The 14,282-nt window shown below is 49.9% G+C and overlaps 1 protein-coding gene across 2 annotated transcripts in view; it reads right to left on the bottom strand.

The window, feature by feature from the left end:
- Positions 1 to 14,282, bottom strand: part of LOC105274940 (homeobox protein prospero) — a 42,025-nt gene that overhangs the window by 17,426 nt on the left and 10,317 nt on the right. Inside the window, exon 4 of one of the 2 annotated variants that reach the window (XM_011331432.3) lies at positions 598 to 757. In XM_011331432.3, coding sequence (XP_011329734.1) covers positions 598 to 757 — 160 coding nt within the window. The remainder of the gene's footprint in view (positions 1 to 597; positions 758 to 14,282) is intronic. The other variant, XM_011331433.3, reaches the window with a different exon arrangement.

Genomic DNA, 14,282 nt, shown 5'->3' with positions numbered 1-14,282 from the left:
CAGTTGCAGCTGCGACGATAAAGTCACCGACACATATTGGCTCTTTCCGGTCAACATTCTTGCGACGAAATATGCGAACGTCGCAACGGCAAACCAGCCAAATTTTTTAAAATCTTTTTCTCTCTTTTTTACTCGTAATTCTAGTAACAAATTACTTAGTCTTGGAAAGTACTTAGATTATCTAGTCTTACATATTAATGATTGATGAAAAAACCAATAACATAGAACGAAAAAGCTTGCAAAGATGAATGTAAATCTATTTTCTGCAACTATGAAATTACTCTTTTTTAATTTCTTAAATTTATGAGAAATCATAAAGTAGATTTGAGCACAAGCGATGAATGTTTTACGCACATACTTGTCACCAAACACAACGTGCAAACACAATTATAATGATAGTGAACCACAAAGACGCACGTGAAATAGTCTTATGAAACGTACGTAATTAACTACAAACATCGAAAGCTTAATTCTTTCGAATCGACCGATTGACGACTCGCGTCGAAGACTTTGTGACGTAGAAACACATGCTCGTTTTTTTTATCCGCGGGCAGAAAAACAAAATAAAATGCAGCGTGTGCGTGTCGTGTTGCGCACCTGGGGACCCCATACCTCAATGTGGTTATTACGGTTGTAGTGAAGGTTGAGAACTCGATAGATTTCGGAGTCGCCACCGACTCGGAGATCTTCGACGCTCTTTACTCCCTCCGAAACTGCTTGTCTCGCGTATTTCTCCATTTGGATGTAGTAGAACTCCCTGAAACAGCCAGCAACAAAGTGCACGGGTTAAACGACACGGTCAGTTTTGTTAATCTACGAGGGGTGTAAATTAACTAAATAAATCTTTTACGTCATCGCGGCTGATTCTTGTCTCGCCTAGTTTCCCCCCGACAGACAGCGGCGACGCTAATGCGTCATCGATAATTAATTAAAGATCGATGCCAACAGTGATCTGACGTAAGCGGAAGGAGATGAAAAAAAAGGAAGGGAACGACGCACATCGAGAGCTCTCTCTTCTCGACGTTAAGCGGAGGACAGACGCAAAGAGACGATGAAAAAGCTATCGCGTCGGCCAACGAAAGACCCGATGCTCCTGCAATTCCGTCAGTGACGTACAATCAACGCGAAATTACGCAATTGCCGTCTCTATTCGTGGAACGGCTTGCGGCAGGAAAAATCGGACGTTACCTTCATTAATTAATGCGGAAAAACAAACAGGACACGTTGATTGATAAGTAATTGATATAGGAATAGTGATCCGGGCAAACGCAAAGGGTGCCTCTCTTCGCGAACGATGCGCGATGTGGAAGAGGATACGAAAATATGAAACGAACGCGATGCCAGCAGAAAAATTGTTCGTTGAAATTTCGCATTTCGTCGCGGTTATATTTGCCTTCATTTCGAAGACCTTCATTCCGTTTATAGGAGGCACATTTTGAAGCGTTGCGTTCAATCTTGAATTCGTAACTGTATTATTTCTGTATTTTTCGGTACATTTTATTCATTATGAATGTAACTAAAAAAATACCAGAGAGAAGAATACAATTTGAAAATGCAAACTACATTATCGTTCTTTATTTTCCTCCATCTCTTATCCTTAAATTGTCCGAGTTCACCATCAGCTGCGTATCATCATCAGTTGAGTATTTTCGAATCGGTAATCTTGCACTTTGGATTCCCCGGGGATGCAAAGAGCAACGGTTCGACGACAGCGCGGTCTATTGCTGAATACTCGGCAATGTAAAGTAACTGCCGACGACTTGTCTCGCTCGCCGTGCCGTCGAGAGCAATTTTTAAGATTGCTTCCGCCCGGCGGATCGGATCCTCATTCGCGCGAGAAAATGGACAACGCGTTCGCGTAACGATCTAAGTCAGCAGAACGTACTTCCACTCAGCTATCCAACGAATGAAAAAAGAATAGCTTGCACGAATCTCGTATTCGCGCGTGACAGTCTGAGTGACGTATTCTCATAATTGGTACTGAGCGTTATTTTATCTATTAGACTCGGAGATCGGTGAAGTCAGAACTCTACCGATTACCGACTTCTCTCGTCAAAGAAAACAACGTAATCTTCCGCAAGGCTCAACCTATTGAAGGCCGCTGAAAAGAAGAAAATGACAATAGAACGAAGACGAGGGGAGGCTCTCTTCGTTCGATCATCCCGCGAATTGGCTTTACTGCCAATTAAGATAATTTCGCGTGCTCTTATCAGCAGTCAGTCGGAGAAAGCTACGTATGCGGGAAGAATCGAAAGAGGAGTTCCTCCATCATCCCTTCGAATACCGTCCCTCTTCATCTCCTCGAGCCACCGCCGACACCATCACCCATCAGCAAGCCGCCCTCCGCCCCGACTTCGTCCCGACTGCATGCGTTACCTGCGCCTATAATCCTTACTCAACCACCCATCGACCGCATTCAAGCTCGTCGGATCGCCACGTATAGGCGGAATGTAGCGGAGGTGGTGTGGTAGACCGTGTGTCGCTTACGTTAACGCCGCGCGTACACGTATGCAACATACGTACGCACGTATCTACGAAGTGCCTAATTAAAACAGACACCCGGAGACAGAGAGAAAGCGGAACGCTGAGAGAGACGAGAGTGAGAGAGCGAGAAAGAAAGAGAGAGAGAGACTGGCCGCATAATGGGATAGCGAGGGCGCGAGGGAAAGACGGCGCTAGTTCCGTAGTCGGTCTGACAAAAAGCCCGAGTGCTAGAATTGCCACTCTTCGACCATCAAGTGCAAAGGATAAGAGCAACGTCGAGCGAGAAAAACCGTGAGACGAGGCGGGAAGGAGAGACGGAGGGAAGGGAGGGAGACAGAGACGGCGTGGGTGGCGAGTAAGCGAGCGAGCGAGAGCGTAGGTCGGGGGTGGGAAGGTGAGAGTCGTGGGATCATTCATTATAGTATTGTATAATTAGGATAATAATAAGCTCTTCAGAGGGCCTTGGGTTTTCTTGCGCTCCGTTGCAGCGGGACGACGGGACGAGAGAGGCGAGAGAACGGGGGAACAAAAGGTTCGATAAAGAGGGTGGAGGAAGGCGTAAGTCTCCGTGAGGGTGCTAATTATTAGTATCTAATTACGACGCGCATCGTCGACGAAAAAGAATGAGGGGCATGTGGAGTCTGCTTCCACGACGTCCCAGATTCCTCGAAGCGGATTCTATCGATTTCTTACCATCTCGTTTTCTCATTTCACCCTGCCGGCCGCTCGTTTAATGTAAAACGCGCAAACCGCGTCAGGATACATTTTGCGTCTGCCACAATGACGTTTGCGTCCCGAAATCCGAAGACGCCTCGTTCGAGACGTGCTTCGCGCATTCTTATGCGTTTTAAATGTATTTCATCTCGAGAATAGTTTATTCCACAGCGTGGAGGAGAGAAGCAAAACGGATAGGTGTCGCCTATTGAAGCGGTTAATGGTAACGATGTGTCGCGGCCGACGTGATGCCTCCTTCAACCGCGATCTTCATCGTTGTCAGTCGCTTTTCCAACGCGTCGCTTTTGTGATGCGTTACGCGCCGTAGTTGCAAAAGCACCAATTAAAAGAGGAACTCCCGGCCACTCGAAAGGTTTTTTTTATCCGCATCATTCTGTAGATATTCTATAATCCATTCGCGATAGGCGATAGACAGCACATGTGTGCCAACATATTGATGGAAGAAATTCAATTGGAAACAATCGATAATACTATTGCTACTTCGAGCAAGACACGATGCATTTGCGTTTTTTCCCACAGATGAGAACTATCGGACGATTACTGTGCAGAGCATCGTGTCTTTACTGCTTCGGCATTGAACTTTGATTTCTTCAAGTTCACTGCGAAGGAAGAAACAGGACGAGCAACATATCCCTTCGCAAGAACGCAAGAACGAGATTTACATTGTGACTTTGAGAAACTGGGCGGGCAAGGGCGCGTAGAAACATGGTGAGAAGTCGTACGCCTTCTGCGAGCTCGCAAAACGGATCGCGGCGTGCATCTTCTCGCCTTACGGTCTTCCCCTTTCCGATCTCCATTCAAGGAACGTGTTTCTTAAAAGCCACTGAACCAGCCAGCCAAGCCCCTTTTAACGGTTATGCCAAGTCGGTCGACCTCCGACAATAGCAGCACCGCAGCCCTCGAAGACGCGACTTGACCCTGAACCATTCGGATCCCTAACCATCGCGCTTTTCTTCGCGAAACTTTCTCACGGTGATCCCCCTTATAGCAAAAACTTGGAAGAATCCATTCACGCTATTCGCGCAAAAATTCCCGAAGTAAAAGCATCGAGAACCTCGAAACGTTCTCATCAGATTCCTAGCGCGTGGTATTCACAACTTTAACAATTTATAAATTCTCTTTATTGACGTTTGATTAAAAATAAAATTCAACAATACGACCGCGCTTTTAGCATAAATACATAATTATTATTCAGCAATCCGAGTGTTCTCGGATGAACGAGATGTTTCTCGTTGGACCTAGTCGTGCACACATAGCCGTTGCCGGAGGGTGCGGAACGAGCCGTTAAAGAATTCGAGAGGAACGTCGCCGTCGTCGCCTATCGCGTCACGCTCTACTTTATGCCGCGACGCGAGACACGGGGTCACAAGGCGTGAAAGTGCGTAATAACGAGAGAGCATTAAGCGTCCGCGCGTTAGAATTCGCGCGCGAGCGCGTCCGTGCGCGGGTGGCCGCGCGTGGTAGATGCGTGTCGCGTCTTCTCGCTCGTGCGTCGATGAGCGCGTGCGACGTGATGGATGAGCGACTACGCGCGTTTGCCCGCTCGGGCGTAAGCGTCCATTCAGAGGACGCGTTCAAAAAGGTGTCGCGTGTGGTCTTGCTGTTGCGCCGCGTGTGTACCCTTCTTAATTAGTAATTAACACTTTAATGCTGTCTGCACTGAGACCTGCGGCGGCGGTGGCTGCCGCGACTTTAAACCCCCGCCGACCGGAAGGGGTGCTACCGTGGCAAGCACGTCGCGGAAAAATCGCGAAACTGAAACGCAAGTCGGAGAGGGGTGATTACCCTGCTGTGCCACTTGGCTGGCCGCGCGTTCCTTCTGCACGTTCGACGCGGGGAAGATGAACGCTCGCGATTGCAATTTCCGCGTTCTCGGATATCTCGTGCATATCTCTCGTCGATATCGTTGTAGTTACGCAAGAGTGGCGCCATTACTTGGGCAAGACCTTGCCCGTTCCCTGCGCGACGCGCGGATACGCGTGTCCACGTATCGTTCCACGTGCGTCGTCGCCCGTGCTAGCGTCGACTAAGCCGCCTTTTTTTCACGAGCAAGTTTCCTAAGCCTGCGAGACAATCGGCCGGCGATCGCACGGCAGATGTGCCCCCGACAATGAGCTTCTGGGCCCTCGCCCTTCATAAAAGAGGGAACTCGAAGAACGATGGCGCGACAAGGGATAGCGGGGGCCGAAGGGACGGCAAAGGGGGCAAGCAGGGAACGAGCACGGGGGTTCGTTCTACGACTGCGAGACACGACGGTATCGAAGGCTCCGCGTGCCGCACGCGCCGATCTTACAATGCACTCTTCTCGTGTGCCCCTTGCTTTTCGACTGCCCGTCCCCTTTTCGTCCCTTCGTCCCTTTGCATCTGGCTTGCCTTAGACTCGTTCCCTCTTTCATCCCCCCGGCAACTTCTGTCCTTTTCCTTCCCAGCTGGTACACGTTCTTCTCCCTTACTTCTCTCGAAGGGTGCAAAGCATCGGTAGACAGATAGACGGATAATTTTGTCAGCCACGCACGTATTTCTCGACGTACATCCATCGTGTATGGGGAGCGAATTTTTTTCTGCAGAGGCTGCGAGTAAAACGATAAAGGAAGCACAGCTGGTCGTGCGGATGAAACAACGTAAATTACGAAAATTATGGAAAAATATAGAAAAAATCTGGCGGTGCGCGATTGTTAAAAGGGGCTTATATCGACGTTGCGAAATTTATTCGCGAACGAAGAAGATACGCACGGCGGGAAAATGAGGGGAACATGACCACATTTCTTGCACTTACGGGCAACGAGCGAACCCCTTGGCGCGGGGTTTAGGCCGCTGACCGCCCCCTTCAAAGTGGAAGAGAAACAAAGAAGAAGAGAAAGAGTAGGAGCTACGGGGCTTTTGCAGGGGTGTACCGTCCGACCGGGCTGCGGGAGGGGTAGGTTTTTCAAAGCTACGAGGAGTAAGAGAGAGCCGAGCTCCTAGGGTCGCCGCACAGGTCGAAGCGGACGAGGACGAGGGACGAGGAAGGGAGTGAAGGCCTGGATGAGGGGGCGGGGGCAGCTGCTTTGAGCGGTTTCACTCTTCAATGGTCCCGGACTATCCCTCCTTCTGCTACCGTGCCGTGCACCCCTGCCCCCTTCTTCGCCTCGTCCGTTCATCGCCGCGATTCGCGTCCTCGTCGCACTTCGGCATCGGCCAAGCATTTTTTTATTCGATCGATTCTCCCTGCCGGCCGTGCCGGCGCTGCACTACCCATTTGCTGCACTATGCATGTGCATCCTCGCGTGTATAAGGTGCGAAGGCTGGACTCGACTCGACTCGACTGGATTGGACTATTTGGGTATACGACGCCCAAAGAGGCCAAGCTCTAACGTGCCGTGATCTAACGTGTTTCAACGTAATGGGAAGCAGCATCGGACACCTCGTGTCTAAACTCGTGTGTTCAATTTCACCTCGGTTGCTCGCTTGCACGCTCGGGGAAGAAGGCGATTCTGGATCTCTTTGACCGAATTCCCGGCCAATTTCACAAGGACAAAGCAATTCTGAGGAAAACAAAAGACATTGCGATCTATCCATTAAGCTTACTCTCCATCAATCGATACTCGATATTTCTCTCGACACACGAGCGAAAGTGTGCGAAATTAATTCAGCGATTGGAGGCGCGTACGAGCGATCAACTCGTACTCGTTCGCGACGACTTGTGCCTAGTGTCCCGATCTTAAATTCTGCACATCTGTCCCGAAGCTCCGATTCCTACTGGGACGACAATGAGGCAGTTAAGTCCTCACCGCATCGGCTGAGTACACAGGGTACACGGGCAGCGAGACGCGGGGGATGCGGTGGGACCAAGCGGGAGAAAGCGAGAAAGGGAGACAGAGTGGCATAGTCTCCTCGCACACACGCGCATACAGGGACGTGGTTACACCCACGGAACCACGGAGGCAACACACACATATACGCGACGTCGAGCGTAGGAGAAGGGTTACCTAGGTTAGGGACTCGGAAAACATCCTTTGTCGAATACCCTACCGGGACCGCTCAACCGCCCAGCAACTCGTTCAACCCGCTGAGAAAAAATCAATAATTCTTTGTTGCCAAGTTTACCTCCTGCCATACCATGCTAAACTACATTACGAGCGCGGCGCGCGTCACCGGAAAGGGCGCAGGCGAAAAAGCGGAAGGCGACCCGGACGAATAATGAATCCATTGGTACGTGTGTCGATTTCGCGGTGGCTCGCCTCGACAACGCGCGACAAATCTGCAAGGCCGAAAGGCTCTTGCTATTGTTGCCAGTTACCAGATATCGCTTCACCACCATCACGCGAACCGTGACTCCCGGGTTCGTTGCGATATGTACATTCGTTGATGATCACGGCTAAAAAACGCGGCCGCTGATTGATCGCACTTTATGCCAGCGGTTAGTCGTCGTTGCAAAATAGTTCGCTCGAGAAAATCACGTGCCCTTCGGTACTCGATACTTGCGCGCCATTTGTAGTTTATGCACGCGTAAACTTTGGAAACAAAAAACAAGAAGAGAACGTCGCTGACGTATCGGACAAATTAGCGTGACGCTTGCATATCGCCCGCGGGAATAAGGATCGATAGCTCGTACTTCTTTGCGGCATGGAAAACTCAGCTCAGGGTGAGATCGCAGGCTGGATGGACGAAGGGGAGTTTCGCCGCGTGAAGCGGGATCGATATTTCGGCGTTCACCCCGGAAAGCCCGAAAAATGCTCGCCCTTCGACGAGGTTCGCGGGGTGCGTTGTGAGATGATCGCGTGATTCGATCTACGAAGGACCGTTACGCGGCTTGTGAAAGATGACGCGGTAGCACGGGGGAGAGGAAAGTGAGGTAAGGCAGAGGGTAAGGGCCGGAGCGCGACCGAGAGAGAAAGAGAGAGACACCGCGCTTTTAGGGGTGAGACTCACGGCAGTAGGGCAGTAGGTTAGCTAGGGGCAATAGGCACCCTCCCAGCATCTCTAGTGTGTATAGTTCGTTGGGTAACAGTAAATAGGATTTGCTAGACAACTGTCGGCCACCCGGGATGGGCAGAGGCTCCTATAAATATTCCGCGGGATTACGTTTATGGCACTTAAACGATTCCAGTCCGTCCAGGTAAATATAAAGCAGAGTCCCTTCGCGGATACGGTACAAAAGGGCGCACGTGCACCGACTCCGGGAGCACGCGCGAAATCACGCGTCATCGGTGTGCCGCGGAAACTATCTTTAACGATCCTCGGAACCTTGGAGCTTCTCGCACAAATTGAGAATCGACGGTGGCTCACGTTTCTCCTCGCAACTCGTGCCAAGCGAGGTCGCCTCTCCTTCAGCGACGCTGCATTTCGACGACCTATTTGTCGCCCGTATGTGTCGCGCCATAAGATAGTCGTGCTTGCTTACTTCGCTCGCCCGCATGCTTCTAGTGCACTCAGAAGGTGACTTGCAGGATATATGGGCGATTTGCATACGACGCCAATAAGAGTACCGTTCGTCGCGTTTCCCATAGACAGCACGAGTTCTTCGAAAACGAAGCGGGTGTCCGGCCCGTATTGATTCCGCTGCCATTGAATCCGCGTCGTTTGGAATTCAAGGCGCATCACCGACGTCGCTGCTAGGCCCAGTCAGTCACGCGTAAGAAGATCGTGTCTTCTGGACGAGGCACGATAGAAATAAATAAATGAACCATCGGCGCGAATAAATCGGATAAACAAACTGCGGAAGTAGATAATTCGCGAAACGCTGATTCCCTTTCGCGTGTCCCGCTGTTATCGTGCGTATCCTCTCGATCTGAAAAGTACTCGGTCGTCGCCGACTGCCAGATAGAAACGGGAGAGTGGTGCCGGGAACCGACAATATCAAGGGAAGAGTAATATCCAGGGCCGAATACTGTTTGATCTGGCTCGGCGCCACGGTGTAAAGGACAGATGCAATTTGCCTGATATCGTTTTCCTGACAAAAATATCGAATGACGTGGCGCCGACCCTTTCCCCCGTCTTCGAGATCGCGACGGATATTATCGGTCGATCCAGCGGGATTTTCGAGTTCTCTTTTGCGCGAGGCTTTTCCATTAATTCCGCGATTCTCTTTTTATGAATTGGCTCTAATGCGTGCTCGTCGATCCCCCGTGTCTTCCGTCGTTCCCTCCATTGGTTTCGTCCCCCTCCCCCCCCCCCCTCGCGCTATCCTCCGATATCCTTTCTATTTTCAAATGTTAATACATGCACGACGTCATTATGCCACATCGATCTCGTTAATGCTTTATTTCGGTCTTGAATAATTCACCGGAATTGAATACTTGATCGTATTATCAAGTATTTAGTTATATTCCTATTCACGCGACTCGAACACTGAGATCACTTAAAAAAAAAAAAAAAATAGAAATGGAGGAACACAAACACATATTTTTTACGACGTAATCGTTTTATAGAATTATCGTCAACCTATCGCGCTCAACGCGTAAATCGCTTTTTACATAAAATCGACACCCCTTGCCCCACTCCAGGTCTCGTCCCATTCGTCCGCTCACATGACGCGCTCTCCTTTCGCGCTCGTTTCCGATCGAACCTGGCCGGCAATTAATTTTTCGAACGTTCGCAGGCGGAGAATGAAAAAAAAAAGATATGGCGAAAGGGGAAATACATTTGGCGCAGTCTGTACCGAGGCGCCGTGGTCCCGGATGAGATTCGAAAAGAGACGGAGACGGCGAACCCCGGTGGAAACGCGAGAGGAGTACGTGGAGAGAAGGAGCGAGGAAGAGGATGGAAGGACGAAGCGTCGGAGGCTGAGCAAGGACCGAAGCACGTGAAAGAGGAGAAAGCCGGGGGTGGCAAGCGGCGGCAGCAGTGGCGGCGGCGGCATCGATGGAAGGGAGCGAGTCGCGGAGGAGGCGAGCGGGGCACGGCGAGGGGTAGGGATTTCAAACGAAATCAATTCGGAGTCGCTGTCCAGTCGAACGTTACCCCCGCGGCTGCCGGGGTAAATGTTGGCCGAAACAGTAATTTTACGCCCGGTCCCCGGTGATCGCGAAGCCCGCTCAGCTCTGCGCTACGAAACGTCACGGCCGGTATCGAGCTACCTCCCGACAAAATTCATGCGTATTTCATAACCACCGTGCACGCGGGCGCATACGATTGTATCTCGATGTTAGATATTTTATAAAGGTGTCTTCTCATTCGCCGCGAGCCAGTTGTTTACGCTTCCGATCCCTGGACGTCGGCTATATCTCGCCCGAAATTAGATTACCGGCGATTAAACGATCAACGAAATACACATCGTATTCTGCGATAAACGGCATTAACATTATTAACCGCAGCCACGGCCCATAGAACCAGCGAAACGAAAGAATTCGTTTATAACGAGCGGCATAATTAATTTGCTCTTTATTCGCGCGGGGTATAATGGGAGCACCGCTCTCGCGTTGCCGCTGGAATCGGCAGAACACGCGTTTATTAGCAGAAACGGCTTAAGTATTTTTCATTACGACCGGTTACATTTAGATACCATTTTCGGAACGTCGAACAAGCACTGCATCGAGCGCTTCGAATATGGAAAAATGGATGTATAGACGAAGCTGAGGAAGGGGGAGAAAGATAAAGAAAGAAAAGAGGAAAGAGTGAAGAAGAGAGAGAGAGAGAGAGAGAGAGAGAGGAGATTGGTAGGGAAAGAGCACTAATGCGAGGGCATAACGAAGTCGGCGGGATAATCCATGCACGGACAATTTCATTTCTGCCGTCGTGTAACCCTCTTTCTTCCTTTCCCTCGCGTCCCGCGCTCCTCTCTCGCTCTCTTTCTCTTCTTCTCTCTCTTTCTCTTTCTCTTTCTCTTCCTCTCTCTCGCTCGTTCGTTCTACGGTCCGAGCCTGCGCGGTAACTTTTTTGATAAACTGTTTTCCGCGTTTTTCGCCGGTGGATGTAAATTAAATCCTTCATGGACGCTGGCACAGGCTCGCCTCTCTTGACTGCCCCCAGGATCCCGACCGTACGTCTCTCACTCCTCATCCCGCCCGCCCGTCCAGCCGGTCGTTTAGTACTTCCGATATCCCGCCGCAACCCCTTCGCCCATGAGCCCGTCACAGGCGGATCCAAAGCCGATTAGAGCGAAAACGCCGGGAACATTATCATATCGCATTTTTCGCGGAGATTTGCCCGATGAGCGACGCGCACGCTGTCGCGCGTGTCTAGGATCTCACGCGGCGGGGGCTGTGTGCGTGCGTGCAGGCGCGCACACACCCCCGCACGGAGATCCTTCGAACGCGGGGATGAAAAACGGCGGCAGCCGTCTGGATGACTGGCATGGGGTCGTTGCTGGCTATGATGAGTAGGCAGGGGCAGAGACGGGGGGTACGAGCGCGGAGAGCAGTAAATGAGTGGCATTGGCGATGGACGTGACGTAATGGATTACCAGTTGCAGTTTTCCGGGAAACCCCGTTGGCCAGTAATAATATTAATAAATTGCATAATAATTCTTTTCGAGCGATATTTCTTAATAAACTTTTCTATTAATATTTTTTTCAAGTAAGCAGTATATTATTTCTCCCCCTGCTACTCGACCTCCCCTAAAATTTCAGAGCGATTCGTGTCTCGTCGAGTGCTACGCGAACCACCACCGAAATTAGGAACGCAGTCTTTCCGAGATCATTTATACTCGCACGAGTTCAACGAACTCTTTTAATTGTCCGGCAGCAACAACCGGAAAAGGGACTCGTTCTCGAGGAATCTTTTGCCGGGAGTGTACCCGTACTCATGCTGCAAGCAGCAGCAGCTCTAGCGGCGGATTAGCCTTGCAGTAGCGATGCTTACATCCCTTATAAAGCCTCCGCTGCCATCACCCTCCCCTTATTCCACTCTCCCAGCTCCTGCTCCTTTTTTCCTCCCCGCATGTCACCTCAATCTCCCTGCCTGGTTGCCCCCCTCGGCCTTCCACCCCCGCGAAACCAACCCCCGCCTCCTTCGTTGTTCCTCCCGCGATAGCCCTGCGGCCACAGCATTGTCTGCCGCTCAGCCACTCATCGTATTTTTCGTACTTGTGTTCATTATCAAAAAATTCGAGAAGCGACGCAGCTACCAGCTGCCTGCTGCAACGCCAGCAGGAATCCCTTACGTTATGTCATTGACGTTTCACGAGGATGGTCCGGAGAGTGGTAAGTCCGGCTACCACCGCGTTCATCCGTGATGATCGGGGCTGTCGTTCTTCCTAATTGTGTTCACATGCTGAATCACGTACGAACGTCTGACACGAAGAACTTTTATCCGAGAATAACTTTTGCTCGACGGAATGAAGTGACGAACGAAAAGCGAAATCTAAATCCAGACGTGACGGTCGATGCACCGATATTAGCTAGGTTTCACTCGAATATTCAGGAAACTCAATGGTCGGTCCGCGAGCAAAGGCAGTCCTCGCAAGGTTGAGCCACAAGAATAGCCGGCGATAAGGGTTGGCTCGTGACGGTTGGCGGCGCTTGAAAAGTCGTTGACGAACCTACCGCCAGTTTAAGAAGCGGCTACCTGCCGTTGCTTGGAGAAATTTACGGTACGTGTGCGTTCGCAGGAAGTTAACTCGACGGTGATTCGATATCCATCTAGAAGAGGAAGGCCGTCGGAGAGAGAAGTCACTCCGAGCACAAGGAGCGAGCGCGGAGAGAGAGAGAGAAAGAGAGAGAGACTGGAAAACTGCAACCAAGACAGAGATTTTTCGCTGGCGAGTAGATGTGAACGGAGTGTAGAAATGAAAGAGGATGTAAGAGACGGGGGAGGTGGTGGCTGAAGGGTAGTGACGACGGGAGGGTACGAGGCGGAAGTGAGATGGGCAGAACGCGAGAGAGAAGGAGGCGGTGGAGGAGGTAGTCGTGGCGCACGGCTAAGAGAGAACCAAGCGTGCCTAATTAGTGCCAAGAACGTAATTAAGTAATTTTTAATTAAGTGACTGCCGTTTACGCGCACAACCAGCACGTATAGGGTGGCCCTGCTCGATGCAGTATGCTTTATTCACCACTACAGCGGCAAACCAGATTACTATTCTTCATAACGCCGACTCCCCTCGTAAGTCCGCTCGAAATCGCGATCTCCCGCCGTTAACGAAGCTGTGTTATAATATCGAAAACTGTCGCATAAACGGTTTATTTCGACAACGGTTTACTTAAATAGTTGTAGCGACATTCTCCGTGAACCTTTATTTCCTATCTGTATTTTAACGTCACGTACGAGAAGATGCAAGTGTATATATTATAATAAAAGTATAAATAAATAAATTTATATGTGTGTTCTCTGTTAACAATATATGTACGATTTCACATAATTTAATGATGCATAATTTCTTCGATTTACAATTTCCAGCGTGCAACATTCATTGATACGCTGATGAAAGCTCATTCTTCAGACGTCACATGATACTGTCATACAGTGTATTGAGCACTGATAAATACGTTTCATCTCGAAATAGCTTTTTTAATACCGTTTATATACTCCTATCTCCAATTATACATGTAACCTGCGTGGGTAAACGCGCGATTGCGAGCGTACCTGTATTTTTTATATATCACCTCACGAGAGGATATTTCTTTGTAAATACCGAGATGCAGCATTCGTCTTGCTTCCCGATATTTCTTTCTCTTCGAGAATCTGGTTGCAGCCTGACTCGACAAGACCGTTGCTCGAAAGTCAAAGAGCAAAGTTTCCTTCTGTTCATTAACGGGCTACGGAACGACCAAGATACAATCCACTGTCTACCCCTTTTCTCTAGCTCTGCCTGCCTCGTTTCCCCTCTTCGACCGCCTTCTTCATTTCGATGCGTTTCTTCTGGTCCTACCACCTCGCGGCAACTTTTGCCTCAAAGGACTCGTACTTGCTCATTTTTCTCAGAGTCTCTTGTTCCTTTCGAGGATCGCTCTTGCGCGATTAGCTCTTTCCCTGCTACCGAGAAATACTCAACTGCGCGTACAATGAAAATTTACCGAAACATCCGTCAAATGTATAAGACGAAGTACGTCCCTCTCTTCTCGAAATTTAATATCGTTTTTAATCTGCCGCTTAATATTGCTCTTTAATCACTACGCTAATCGTAAAACACAGCGAAAGCTACGATG

The sequence above is a fragment of the Ooceraea biroi genome, chromosome 1 (assembly GCF_003672135.1).
Source record: "Ooceraea biroi isolate clonal line C1 chromosome 1, Obir_v5.4, whole genome shotgun sequence".
NCBI classification, from domain to species: Eukaryota; Metazoa; Arthropoda; class Insecta; order Hymenoptera; family Formicidae; genus Ooceraea; species Ooceraea biroi.
The sequence above is the reverse complement of the archived record's forward strand: the minus strand, read 5'-3'. Positions and strand labels throughout refer to the sequence as shown.